General features: G+C 44.8%; 1 protein-coding gene across 1 annotated transcript in view; it reads left to right on the forward strand.

Moving 5' to 3' along the window:
• LOC311115607 (E3 ubiquitin-protein ligase SMURF1-like) overlaps positions 1 to 14063 on the forward strand; it is a 98321-nt gene that overhangs the window by 39377 nt on the left and 44881 nt on the right. Inside the window, exons 6-8 of the mRNA XM_084190767.1 lie at positions 4766 to 4841; positions 6478 to 6689; positions 6964 to 7048. Of these exons, the coding sequence (XP_084046893.1) occupies positions 4766 to 4841; positions 6478 to 6689; positions 6964 to 7048 (373 nt within the window). The remainder of the gene's footprint in view (positions 1 to 4765; positions 4842 to 6477; positions 6690 to 6963; positions 7049 to 14063) is intronic.

Below are 14063 nucleotides of genomic sequence, written 5' to 3' on the forward strand. Positions count from 1 at the left end.
AAGGCAGCGGCTACTCTTCCTGGGGTTTATTATGGATCCCCATTAGTTCCTGCCAAGGCAGCGGCTACTCTTCCTGGGGTTTATTATGGATCCCCATTAGTTCCTGCCAAGGCAGCAGCTACTCTTCCTGGGGTTTATTATGGATCCCCATTAGTTCCTGCCAAGGCAGCAGCTACTCTTCCTGGGGTTTATTATGGATCCCCATTAGTTCCTGCCAAGGCAGCAGCTACTCTTCCTGGGGTCCAAACATATTAAAGCATTTACATATAAAACAAAATATAAAACAGTACATCATATAACATTATTACACCACTACATATCTACAATACAAAATGTATAAAACCACCATACAACAATATTACAGTGTACGTGTGTGTAGAGTGCGTGTGCTAGCGTGTGTGTGTGTGTCTGTACCTGTGTGTGTCTCTTCACAGTCCCTGCTGTTCCATAAGGTATATTTTTACCTGTTTAAATCTGATTTTACTGCTTGCATCAGTTACCTGTGGTACCTGTGGTCCTCTGTAGCTCAGCTGGTAGAGCACGGCGCTTGTAACGCCAAAGTAGTGGGTTCGATCCCCGGGACCACCCATACACAAAAAAAATGTATGCACGCATGACTGTAAGTCGCTTTGGATAAAAGCGTCTGCTAAATGGCATATTATTATTATTATTATTATACCTGATGTGGAATAGAGTTCCATCTATTCATGGCTCTATGTAGTACTGTGCACCTCCCATAGTCTGTTCTGGACTTGGGGACTGTGAAGAGACCTCTGGTGGCATGTCTTGTGGGGTAGTTTAAGCAGACACCTCGGTACATTCAGCTTGTCAACACTTCTTACAAAAACAAGTAGTGATGAAGTCAATCTCTCCTCCACTTTGAACCATGAGAGATGCATATTATTAATGTTAGCTCTCTGTGCCCTGTTTTTTAATTGTTTTATTTAATTTCACCTTTATTTAACCAGGTAAGCCAGTTGAGAACAAGTTCTCATTTACAACTGCGACCTGGCCAAGATAAAGCAAAGCAGTGCGATAAAAACAACAACAGAGAGTTACATATGGGGTAAAACAAAACATAAAGTCAAAAAATACAACAGAAAATATATATACAGTGTGTGCGAATGTAGCAAGTTATGGAGGTAAGGCAAAAAATAGGCCATAGTGCAAAATAGTTACAATTTAGTATTAACACTGGAGTGATAGATGTGCAGAAGATGATGTGCAAATAGAGATACTGGGGTGCAAAAGAGCAAAATAAATAACAACATAGGGATGAGGTAGTTGGGTGGGCTAATTTCAGATGGGCTGTGTACAGGTGCACTGATCGGTAAGGTGCTCTGACAACTGATGCTTAAAGTTATTGAGGGAGATAAGAGTCTCCAGCTTCAGAGATTTTTGCAGTTCGTTCCAGTCATTGGCAGCAGAGAACTGGAAGGAATGGCGGCCAAAGGAGGTGTTGGCTTTGGGGATGACCAGTGAGATATACCTGCTGGAGCGCAGACTACGGGTGGGTGTTGCTATGGTGACCAACGAGCTAAGATAAGGCAGGGATTTGCCTAGCAGTGATTTATAGATGGCTTGGAGCCAGTGGGTTTGGCGACGAATATGTAGTGAGGACCAGCCAACGAGAGCGTACAGGTCACAGTGGTGGGTAGTATATGGGGCTTTGGAGACAAAACGGATGGCAATGTGATAGACTACATCCAATTTGCTGAGTAGAGTGTTGGAGGCTATTTTGTAAATGACATCGCCGAAGTCAAGGATCGGTAGGATAGTCAGTTTTACGAGGGCATGTTTGGCAGCATGAGTGAAGGAGGCTTTGTTGCGAAATAAGAAACCGATTCTAGATTTAACTTTGGATTGGAGATTCTTAATGTGAGTCTGGAAGGAGAGTTTACGGTCTAACCAGACACCTAGTTATTTGTAGTTGTCCACATATTCTAGGTCAGACCCGCCGAGAGTAGTGATTCTAGTCGGGTGGGCGGGTGCAAGCAGCGTTCAGTTGAAGAGCATGCATTTAGTTTTACTAGTGTTTAAGAGCAGTTGGAGGCTATGGAAGGAGTGTTGTATGGCATTGAAGCTCGTTTGGAGGTTTGTTAACACAGTGTCCAATGAAGGGCCAGATGTATACAAAATGGTGTCGTCTGCGTAGAGGTGGATCTGAGAGTCACCAGCAGCAAGAGCGACATCATTGATATACACAGAGAATAGAGTCGGCCCGAGAATTGAACCCTGTGGCACCCCCATAGAGACTGCCAGAGGTCCAGACAACAGGCCCTCCGATTTGACACATTGAACTCTATCTGAGAAGTAGTTGGTGAACCAGGCGAGGCAGTCATTTGAGAAATCAAGGTACCTCTTTTTGGCACCTGACCACACAACTGAACAGTAGTCCAGGTGGGACAAAACTAGGGCCTGTAGGACCTGCCTTGTTGATAGTGTTGTTAAGAAGGTAGAGCAGCGCTTTATTATGGACAGACTTCTCCCCATCTTAGCTAATGTTGTATCAATATGTTTTGACCACGACAGTTTACAATCCAGGGTTACTCCAAGCAGTTTAGTCACCTCAACTTGCTCAATTTCCACATCATTACAATATTTAGTTGAGGTTTAGGGTTCAGTGAATAATTTGTCCCAAATACAATGCTTTTAGTTTTAGAAATAAGTGCTGTGCTTGTTGAATATCCTTCCCAATAAGCATGCTGAAAGTCTGTTGTCAATTTGTTAACTGTAAAATAGCATTGACCTGTGTCATTGCCAACAAATGGTATATAACAAAGTATTGAGAAACTTTTGTTATTGACCAAATACTTATTTTCCACCATAATTTGCAAATAAATTCAAAAAAAATCCTACAATGTGATTTTCTGGATTTTATATTCTCAATTTGTCTGTCATAGTTGACGTGTACCTATGATGAAAATTACAGGCCTCTCTCATCTTTTTAAGTGGGAGAACTTGCACAATTGGTGGCTGACTAAATACTTTTTTCCCCCACTGTATTCCAGATCAAGAGAACAAAAGGACTTAAGTTCCTGTACATTACCTGTATATTACCACAATCACACCCTGTGTGTATATACAGTCATGGCCAAAATTGTTGGCACCCCTGAAATTTTTCCAGAAAATGAAGTATTTCTCACAGAAAAGTATTGAAATTACACATGTTTTGCTATGCACATGTTTATTTCCTTTGTGTGTATTGGAATAACACAAAAAAAACAGGAAAAAAGCAAATTTGACATAATTTCACACAAAACTCAAAAAATGGGCCGGACAAAATGATTGGCACCCTTAACTTAATATTTAGTTGCACACCCTTTGGAAAAAATAACTGAAATCAGTCGCTTCCTATAACCATCAATAAGCTTCTTACACCTCTCACCCGGAATTTTGGACCACTCTTCTTTTGCAAACTGCTCCAGGTCTCTCATATTGGATGGGTGCCTTTTCCCAACAGCAATTTTAAGATCTCTCCACAGGTGTTCAATGGGATTAAGATCTGGACTCATTGCTGGCCACTTCAGAACTCTCCAGCGCTTTGTTGCCATCCATTTCTGGGTGCTTTTTGAAGTATGTTTGGGGTCATTGTCCTGCTGGAAGACCCATGATCTCGGACGCAAACCCAGCTTTCTGACACTGGGCCCTACATTGCGACCCAAAATCCTTTGGTAATCCTCAGATTTCATGATGCCTTGCACACAGTCAAGGCACCCAGTGCCAGAGGCAGCAAAACAACCCCAAAACATCTTTGAACCTCCACCATATTTGACTGTAGGTACTGTGTTCTTTTCTTTGAAGGCTTCATTACATTTTCGGTAAACAGTAGAACGATGTGCTTTACCAAAAAGCTCTATCTTGGTCTCATCTGTCCATAAGACATTCTCCCAGAAGGAATTTGGCTTACTCATGTACATTTTGGCAAACTGTAGTCTTGCTTTTTTATGTCTCTGTGTCAGCAGTGGGGTCCTCCTGGGTCTCCTGCCATAGCGTTTCATTTCATTCAAATTTCGACGTATAGTTCGCGCTGACACTGATGCACCCTGAGCCTGCAGGACAGCTTGAATTTCTTTGGAACTTGTTTGGGGCTGCTTATCCACCATCCGGACTATCCTGCGTTGCAACCTTTCATCAATTTTTCTCTTCCGTCCACGTCCAGGGAGATTAGCTACAGTGCCATGGGTTGCAAACTTCTTGATCATGTTGCGCACTGTGGACAAAGGAACATCTAGATCTCTGGAGATGGACTTGTAACCTTGAGATTGTTGATATTTTTCCACAATTTTGGTTCTCAAGTCCTCAGACAGTTCTCTTTTCCTCTTTCTGTTCTCCATGCTTAGTGTGGCACACACAGAAACACAATGCAAAGACTGAGTCAACTTCTCTCCTTTTTATCTGCTTTCAGGTGTGATTTTTAGATTGCCCACACCTGTTACTTGCCCCAGGTGAGTTTAAAGGAGCATCACATGCTTGGAACAAACTTATTTATCCACAATTTTGAAAGGGTGCCAATAACTTTGTCCGGCCCATTTTTTTAGTTTTGTGTGAAATTATGTCAAATTTGCTTTTTTCCTGTTTTTTTTTGTGTTATTCCAATACACACAAAGGAAATAAACATGTGCATAGCAAAACATGTGTAATTTCAATACTTTTCTGTGAGAAATACTTCATTTTCTGGAAAAATTTCAGGGGTGCCAACAATTTTGGCCATGACTGTATGTGTGTGTGTGTATGTATAATGTGTGATAACTGTGTTTTCCAGTGAGTCTCCAGACCAGAGATGGTATGGGCAGTGGAGGACCTGTGGTCGACTGTAGAGGACTGTTGGAGAATGAAGGGTGAGGATCTGTCAGTGTTTCTGTGTGTTGGAGGGCTCTCTCACTGTGTGTTGGAGGGCTCTCTCACTGTGTGTTGGGAGGGCTCTCTCACTGTGTGTTGGGAGGGCTCTCTCACTGTGTGTTGGAGGGCTCTCACTGTGTGTTGGAGGGCTCTCACTGTGTGTTGGGAGGGCTCTCTCACTGTGTGTTGGAGGGCTCTCTCACTGTGTGTTGGAGGGCTCTCTCACTGTGTGGGCTCTCACTGTGTGTTGGAGGGCTCTCTCACTGTGTGTTGGAGGGCTCTCTCACTGTGTGTTGGAGGGCTCTCTCACTGTGTGTTGGAGGTCTCTCTCTCACTGTGTGTTGGAGGGCACTCTCACTGTGTGTTGGAGGGCTCTCTCACTGTGTGTTGGAGGGCTCTCTCACTGTGTGTTGGAGGGCTCTCTCACTGTGTGTTGGGAGGGCTCTCTCACTGTGTGTTGGAGGGCTCTCTCACTGTGTGTTGGAGGGCTCTCTCACTGTGTGTTGGAGGGCTCTCTCACTGTGTGTTGGAGGGCTCTCTCACTGTGTGTTGGGAGGGCTCTCTCACTGTGTGTTGGAGGGCTCTCTCACTGTGTGTTGGAGGTCTCTCTCACTGTGTGTGTAACAGGTGTAGTGTGTAACAGGTGTAGTGTGTAACAGGTGTAGCGTGTAACAGGTGTAGCGTGTAACAGGTGTAGGGTGTAACAGGTGTAGCATGTAACAGGTGTGGTGTGTAACAGGTGTGTAACAGGTGTAGCGTGTAACAGGTGTAGTGTGTAACAGGTGTGGCGTGTAACAGGTGTAGGGTGTAACAGGTGTAGTGTGTAACAGGTGTAGTGTGTAACAGGTGTTTAACAGGTGTAGCGTGTAACAGGTGTAGTGTGTAACAGGTGTGGCGTGTAACAGGTAACAGGTGTAGCGTGTAACAGGTGTAGCATGTAACAGGTGTGGTGTGTAACAGGTGTGTAACAGGTGTAGCGTGTAACAGGTGTAGTGTGTAACAGGTGTGGCGTGTAACAGGTGTAGTGTGTAACAGGTGTAGTGTGTAACAGGTGTAGTGTGTAACAGGTGTAGTGTGCAACAGGTGTTTAACAGGTGTAGCGTGTAACAGGTGTAGTGTGTAACAGGTGTGGCGTGTAACAGGTGTAGTGTGTAACAGGTGTGGCGTGTAACAGGTGTAGTGTGTAACAGGTGTAGTGTGCAACAGGTGTAGTGTGTAACAGGTGTAGTGTGTAACAGGTGTAGTGTGTAACAGGTGTAGTGTGCAACAGGTGTTTAACAGGTGTAGCGTGTAACAGGTGTAGTGTGTAACAGGTGTGGCGTGTAACAGGTGTGTAACAGGTGTGGCGTGTAACAGGTATAGTGTGCAACAGGTGTGTAACAGGTGTAGCGTGTAACAGGTGTAGCGTGTAACAGGTGTGTGTGTGTAGGCCTGTGTTTGAGGGCTGTTTCAGTGAGGTAACAGGTGTGTGTGTGTGTAGGCCTGTGTTTGAGGGCTGTTTCAGTGAGGTAACAGGTGTGTGTGTGTGTAGGCCTGTGTTTGAGGGCTGTTTCAGTGAGGTAACAGGTGTGTGTGTGTGTGTAGGCCTGTGTTTGAGGGCTGTTTCAGTGAGGTAACAGGTGTGTGTGTGTGTAGGCCTGTGTTTGAGGGCTGTTTCAGTGAGGAGCCGCTACCGTACTCAGACCCCACGGGCGCCGCTGGGGGCGGGACCTGTCCACTGGATTCACCCAACCAGGAGAACCGGCTCCAGGCTCAGCGAATCAGAGGCCAGGATTCCCAAAGACACACCCACACCCCTCAGAACCGACCGCATGGCAACCAATCACCTGATCTGCCTGAGGGATACGGTAAGAGAGAGGGAGAGTGTGTGTGTGTGTGTGTGTGTGTGTGTGTGTGTTATTGAGCAGCACACCATGGTGCAGGGCCGTGTGTGTGTGTGTGTGTGTAATGTGTGTGTGTGTGTAATGTGTGTGTGTGTGAGACCTTTCTGTGTAATGTGTGTTACAGAGCAGCGCACCACGGTGCAGGGACAGGTGTGTGTGTGTGTGTGTGTGTGTGTGTGTGTGTGTGTGTAATGTGTGTGTGTGTGTGTGTGACCTTTCTGTGTAATGTGTGTTACAGAGCAGCGCACCACGGTGCAGGGACAGGTGTATTTTCTTCACACACAGACGGGAGTCAGCACCTGGCATGACCCACGCATACCCAGGTAACGCATGGCAACCACACAGCCATCCGTCTACTATACTACCCAGGTAACACATGGCCACCATACAGCCATCCGTCTACTATACTACCCAGGTAACGCATGGCCACCATACAGCCATCCGTCTACTATACTACCCAGGTAACACATGGCCACCATACAGCCATCCGTCTACTATACTACCCAGGTAACACATGGCCACCATACAGCCATCCGTCTACTATACTACCCAGGTAACACATGGCCACCACACAGCCATCCGTCTACTATACTACCCAGGTAACACATGGCCACCAAACAGCCATCCGTCTACTATACTACCCAGGTAACACATGGCCACCATACAGCCATCCGTCTACTATACTACCCAGGTAACACATGGCCACCATACAGCCATCCGTCTACTATACTACCCAGGTAACACATGGCCACCATCCGTCTACTATACTACCCAGGTAACACATGGCCACCACACAGCCATCCGTCTACTATACTACCCAGGTAACACATGGCCACCATACAGCCATCCGTCTACTATACTACCCAGGTAACGCATGGCCACCATACAGCCATCCGTCTACTATACTACCCAGGTAACACATGGCCACCACAATACAGCCATCCGTCTACTATACTACCCAGGTAACACATGGCCACCAAACAGCCATCCGTCTACTATACTACCCAGGTAACACATGGCCACCACACAGCCATCCGTCTACTATACTACCCAGGTAACGCATGGCCACCATACAGCCATCCGTCTACTATACTACCCAGGTAACACATGGCCACCACACAGCCATCCGTCTACTATACTACCCAGGTAACACATGGCCACAATACAGCCATCCGTCTACTATACTACCCAGGTAACACATGGCCACCATACAGCCATCCGTCTACTATACTACCCAGGTAACACATGGCCACCATACAGCCATCCGTCTACTATACTACCCAGGTAACACATGGCCACCGTACAGCCATCCGTCTACTATACTACCCAGGTAACACATGGCCACCACAATACAGCCATCCGTCTACTATACTACCCAGGTAACACATGGCCACCATACAGCCATCCGTCTACTATACTACCCAGGTAACACATGGCCACCACACAGCCATCCGTCTACTATACTACCCAGGTAACACATGGCCACCACACAGCCATCCGTCTACTATACTACCCAGGTAACACATGGCCACCATACAGCCATCCGTCTACTATACTACCCAGGTAACACATGGCCACCATACAGCCATCCGTCTACTATACTACCCAGGTAACACATGGCCACCGTACAGCCATCCGTCTACTATCCTACCCTCTAACCTTACTATCCTACCCTCTAACCTTACTATCCTACCCTCTAACCTTACTATCCTACCCTCTAACCTTACTATCCTACCCTCTAACCTTACTATCATACCCTCTAACCTTACTATCCTACCCTCTAACCTTACTATCCTACCCTCTAACCTTACTATCCTACCCTCTAACCTTATTATCCTACCCTCTAACCTTACTATCCTACCCTCTAACCTTACTACCCTACCCTCTAACCTTACTATTCTACCCTCTAACCTTACTATCCTACCCTCTAACCTTACTATCATACCCTCTAACCTTACTACCCTACCCTCTAACCTTACTATCCTACCCTCTAACCTTACTACCCTACCCTCTAACCTTACTATCCTACCCTCTAACCTTACTATCCTACCCTCTAACCTTACTATCCTACCCTCTAACCTTACTATCCTACCCTTACTATCCTACCCTCTACCCTTACTATCCTACCCTCTAACCTTACTATCCTACCCTTACTATCCTACCCTCTAACCTTACTATCCTACCCTCTAACCTTACTATCCTACCCTCTAACCTTACTATCCTAACCTTACTATCCTACCCTCTAACCTTACTATCCTACCCTCTAACCTTACTATCCTACCCTCTAACCTTACTACCCTACCCTCTAACCTTACTATCCTACCCTCTACCCTTACTATCCTACCCTCTAACCTTACTATCCTACCCTTACTATCCTACCCTCTAACCTTACTATCCTACCCTCTAACCTTACTATCCTACCCTCTAACCTTACTATCCTAACCTTACTATCCTACCCTCTAACCTTACTATCCTACCCTCTAACCTTACTATCCTACCCTCTAACCTTACTACCCTACCCTCTAACCTTACTATCCTACCCTCTAACCTTACTATCCTACCCTCTAACCTTACTATCCTACCCTTACTATACTACCCTCTAACCTTACTATCCTACCCTCTAACCTTACTATCCTACCCTCTAACCTTACTATCCTACCCTCTACCCTTACTATCCTACCCTCTAACCTTACTACCCTGACCTTACTATCCTACCCTCTAACCTTACTATCTTACCCTCTAACCTTACTATCCTACCCTCTAACCTTACTATCCTACCCTCTAACCTTACTATCCTACCCTCTAACCTTACTATCCTACCCTCTAACCTTACTATCCTACCCTCTAACCTTACTATCCTACCCTCTAACCTTACTATCCTACCCTCTAACCTTACTATCCTACCCTCTAACCTTACTATCCTACCCTCTAACCTTACTACCCTACCCTCTAACCTTACTATCCTACCCTCTACCCTTACTATCCTACCCTCTAACCTTACTATCCTACCCTTACTATCCTACCCTCTAACCTTACTATCCTACCCTCTAACCTTACTATCCTACCCTCTAACCTTACTATCCTAACCTTACTATCCTACCCTCTAACCTTACTATCCTACCCTCTAACCTTACTATCCTACCCTCTAACCTTACTACCCTACCCTCTAACCTTACTATCCTACCCTCTAACCTTACTATCCTACCCTCTAACCTTACTATCCTACCCTTACTATACTACCCTCTAACCTTACTATCCTACCCTCTAACCTTACTATCCTACCCTCTAACCTTACTATCCTACCCTCTACCCTTACTATCCTACCCTCTAACCTTACTACCCTGACCTTACTATCCTACCCTCTAACCTTACTATCTTACCCTCTAACCTTACTATCCTACCCTCTAACCTTACTATCCTACCCTCTAACCTTACTATCCTACCCTCTAACCTTACTATCCTACCCTCTAACCTTACTATCCTACCCTCTAACCTTACTATCCTACCCTCTAACCTTACTATCCTACCCTCTAACCTTACTATCCTACCCTCTAACCTTACTACCCTACCCTCTAACCTTACTATCCTACCCTCTAACCTTACTATCCTACCCTCTAACCTTACTATCCTACCCTCTAACCTTACTATCCTACCCTCTAACCTTACTATCCTACCCTCTAACCTTACTATCCTACCCTTTAACCTTACTATCCTACCCTTACTATCCTACCCTCTAACCTTACTATCCTACCCTTACTATCCTACCCTCTAACCTTACTATCCTACCCTCTAACCTTACTATCCTACCCTTACTATCCTACCCTCTAACCTTACTATCCTACCCTCTAACCTTACTATCCTACCCTCTAACCTTACTATCCTACCCTCTAACCTTACTATCCTACCCTCTAACCTTACTATCCTACCCTCTAACCTTACTATCCTACCCTCTAACCTTACTATCCTACCCTCTAACCTTACTATCCTACCCTCTAACCTTACTATCCTACCCTCTAACCTTACTATCCTACCCTCTAACCTTACTATCCTACCCTCTAACCTTACTATCCTACCCTCTAACCTTACTATCCTACCCTCTAACCTTACTATCCTACCCTCTAACCTTACTATACTACCCTCTAACCTTACTATCCTACCCTCTAACCTTACTATCCTACCCTCTAACCTTACTATCCTATACCCTCTAACCTTACTATACTACCCTCTAACCTTACTATCCTACCCTCTAACCTTACTATCCTACCCTCTAACCTTACTATCCTACCCTCTAACCTTACTACCCTACCCTCTAACCTTACTATCCTACCCTCTAACCTTACTATCCTACCCTCTAACCTTACTATCCTACCCTCTAACCTTACTATCCTACCCTCTAACCTTACTATCCACCCTCTAACCTTACTATCCTACCCTTACTATCCTACCCTCTAACCTTACTATCCTACCCTCTAACCTTACTATCCTACCCTCTAACCTTACTACCCTACCCTCTAACCTTACTATCCTACCCTCTAACCTTACTATCCTACCCTCTAACCTTACTATCCTACCCTCTAACCTTACTATCCTACCCTCTAACCTTACTATCCTACCCTTACTATCCTACCCTCTAACCTTACTATCCTACCCTCTAACCTTACTATCCTACCCTCTAACCTTACTATCCACCCTCTAACCTTACTATCCTACCCTTACTATCCTACCCTCTAACCTTACTATCCTACCCTCTAACCTTACTATCCTACCCTCTAACCTACCCTCTAACCTTACTATCCTACCCTTACTATCCTACCCTCTAACCTTACTATCCTACCCTCTAACCTTACTATCCTACCCTCTAACCTTACTATCCTACCCTTACTACCCTACCCTCTAACCTTACTATCCTACCCTCTAACCTTACTATCCTACCCTCTAACCTTACTATCCTACCCTCTAGCCTTACTATCCTACCCTCTAACCTTACTATCCTACCCTCTAACCTTACTATCCTTCCCTCTAACCTTACTATCCTACCCTCTAACCTTACTATCCTACCCTCTAACCTTACTTTCCTACCCTCTAACCTTACTACCCTACCCTCTAACCTTACTATCCTACCCTCTAACCTTACTATCCACCCTCTAACCTTACTATCCTACCCTTACTATACTACCCTCTAACCTTACTATCCTACCCTCTAACCTTACTATCCTACCCTCTAACCTTACTATCCTACCCTCTAACCTTACTATCCTACCCTCTAACCTTACTATCCTTCCCTCTAACCTTACTATCCTACCCTCTAACCTTACTATCCTACCCTTACTATCCTACCCTCTAACCTTACTATCCTACCCTCTAACCTTACTATCCTACCCTCTAACCTTACTATCCTACCCTTACTATCCTACCCTCTAACCTTACTATCCTACCCTTACTATCCTACCCTCTAACCTTACTATCCTACCCTCTAACCTTACTATCCTACCCTCTAACCTTACTATCCTACCCTTACTACCCTACCCTCTAACCTTACTATCCTACCCTCTAACCTTACTATCCTACCCTCTAACCTTACTATCCTACCCTCTAGCCTTACTATCCTACCCTCTAACCTTACTATCCTACCCTCTAACCTTACTATCCTTCCCTCTAACCTTACTATCCTACCCTCTAACCTTACTATCCTACCCTCTAACCTTACTGTCCTACCCTCTAACCTTACTACCCTACCCTCTAACCTTACTATCCTACCCTCTAACCTTACTATCCACCCTCTAACCTTACTGTCCTACCCTCTAACCTTACTATCCTACCCTCTAACCTTACTATCCTATCCTCTAACCTTACTATCCTACCCTCTAACCTTACTATCCTACCCTCTAACCTTACTATCCTACCCTCTAACCTTACTATCCTACCCTTACTATCCTACCCTCTAACCTTACTATACTACCCTCTAACCTTACTATCCTACCCTTACTATACTACCCTCTAACCTTACTATCCTACCCTCTAACCTTACTATCCTACCCTTACTACCCTACCCTCTAACCTTACTATCCTACCCTTACTATCCTACCCTCTAACCTTACTATCCTACCCTCTAACCTTACTATCCTACCCTCTAACCTTACTATCCTACCCTCTAACCTTACTATCCTACCCTCTAACCTTACTATCCTACCCTCTAACCTTACTATCCACCCTCTAACCTTACTATCCTACCCTTACTATACTACCCTCTAACCTTACTATCCTACCCTCTAACCTTACTATCCTACCCTCTAACCTTACTATCCTACCCTCTAACCTTACTATCCTACCCTCTAACCTTACTATCCACCCTCTAACCTTACTATCCTACCCTTACTATACTACCCTCTAACCTTACTATCCTACCCTCTAACCTTACTATCCTACCCTCTAACCTTACTATCCTACCCTCTAACCTTACTATCCTACCCTCTAACCTTACTATCCTACCCTCTAACCTTACTATCCTACCCTCTAACCTTACTGTCCTACCCTCTACCCTTACTATCCTACCCTCTAACCTTACTATACTACCCTCTAACCTTACTATCCTACCCTTACTATACTACCCTCTAACCTTACTACCCTACCCTCTAACCTTACTATCCTACCCTTACTACCCTACCCTCTAACCTTACTATCCTACCCTTACTATCCTACCCTCTAACCTTACTATCCTACCCTCTAACCTTACTATCCTACCCTCTAACCTTACTATCCTACCCTCTAACCTTACTATCCTACCCTCTAACCTTACTATCCTACCCTCTAACCTTACTATCCACCCTCTAACCTTACTATCCTACCCTTACTATACTACCCTCTAACCTTACTATCCTACCCTCTAACCTTACTATCCTACCCTCTAACCTTACTATCCTACCCTCTAACCTTACTATCCTACCCTCTAACCTTACTATCCACCCTCTAACCTTACTATCCTACCCTTACTATACTACCCTCTAACCTTACTATCCTACCCTCTAACCTTACTATCCTACCCTCTAACCTTACTATCCTACCCTCTAACCTTACTATCCTACCCTCTAACCTTACTATCCTACCCTCTAACCTTACTATCCTACCCTCTAACCTTACTGTCCTACCCTCTAACCTTACTATCCTACCCTCTAACCTTACTATCCTACCCTCTAACCTTACTATCCTACCCTTACTATCCTACCCTCTAACCTTACAATCCTACCCTCTAACCTTACTATCCTACCCTTACTATCCTACCCTCTAACCTTACTATCCTACCCTCTAACCTTACTATCCTTCCCTCTAACCTTACTATCC

The sequence above is a fragment of the Coregonus lavaretus genome (genome assembly GCF_964263955.1).
Source record: "Coregonus lavaretus genome assembly, contig: HAP1_SCAFFOLD_145, whole genome shotgun sequence".
Classification (NCBI taxonomy): Eukaryota; Metazoa; Chordata; class Actinopteri; order Salmoniformes; family Salmonidae; genus Coregonus; species Coregonus lavaretus.